The 982-nt window shown below is 58.7% G+C and overlaps 1 protein-coding gene across 1 annotated transcript in view; it reads right to left on the bottom strand.

The window, feature by feature from the left end:
- Positions 1–773: 773 nt before the first annotated feature.
- Positions 774–982, bottom strand: part of ADAMTSL2 (ADAMTS-like 2) — a gene marked incomplete at its 3' end in the record, with an annotated part of 19,616 nt that continues 19,407 nt past the window's right edge. The window contains exon 15 of the mRNA XM_010009682.1: positions 774–929. Within this exon, the coding sequence (XP_010007984.1) occupies positions 774–929 (156 nt within the window). The remainder of the gene's footprint in view (positions 930–982) is intronic.

The following is a 982-nucleotide window of genomic DNA, read 5'->3' as shown; positions in this document are numbered from 1 at the left end:
ACAATGGGCCAGAGTTGCCTCCATGGGGCTCAGCCACCTCCCCATCCCCACCTTCCCCAAATCATGGGGGCATTATTTGGGCTCAGCTTAAAATAGCTGCAGGGAAGCACAGCATATCCTTTCCCAGGCAGCCCCACCACAACCAACATACCCCACATCATGCCAGTGCTGCGTGAAACTCATCATATCTCTCGGGCCAGGCAGGAGGGGAAAGCACGAGCAGAGAACCCCGGGGAGGGGGTCTCAGAGAGTTTTTTGACAAAGGGAACCGAGCAAGTGGCTGCAAATATTCTCCTGCACTGAGCCAGGGCAGGCAATGCTGCGCTGAGCACCGGTGAAGGCCGCGGGAGCCCCACGGTGTTCCACAGCGCCGCCGCTGCCATGGAAACTGCTTATTTTTAGCTGATGTTAATGCATCAAAACCTGGGTAAAAATAGCTTGGGATGGAGGGGGTCTCTGTAGCAGAACTGTGCAGGAAGGGAAAAGAGCAAGGGGAGAAAAAAACCAAACAGGAAAAGGCTCATTTTCTGGGCATGGAGCATCAGCATTGCCATGGTATGCTCTGCAGCAGACAGACAAGAGGACTTTGACACCTGCTAAGGTCCTCAGCCAGGTCTTTTGGGGTTTAATGCCTCCTGCACCTTGTCCCCCACAAGCGATGGGCTCCAGAAGGACCTAGTGGGAAGTGGTGGGACCCAGAAATCCCAGCACCAGAGACACAAGCAAGCCTGCACGTGGGGCCAGCGGCAGCGATGGACACCCCGGGGTCTCACCGGTCCCCAGTCAGAGACAGTCCATTGCCGGTCGCAGGGCGGCCCCGTGCAGTTCTTCTCGGCCAGGGGCCGGGTGCTGGCATCACACAGCTTCTCGTCCTCCGAGCAGCGGATGTCCCGTGTCACCACGCTCCGCTCCCCGCACCGCGCCGAGCACTGCCAGGAAGGGACAGGATGGCATCAGCGCGGTCTCACCGCGGTGGGAACAG

This window comes from Nestor notabilis, unplaced genomic scaffold (genome assembly GCF_000696875.1).
Source record: "Nestor notabilis isolate BGI_N333 unplaced genomic scaffold, ASM69687v1 scaffold31572, whole genome shotgun sequence".
In the NCBI taxonomy this organism is placed as follows: Eukaryota; Metazoa; Chordata; class Aves; order Psittaciformes; family Psittacidae; genus Nestor; species Nestor notabilis.
This window is presented reverse-complemented; position numbering and strand designations above follow the sequence as displayed.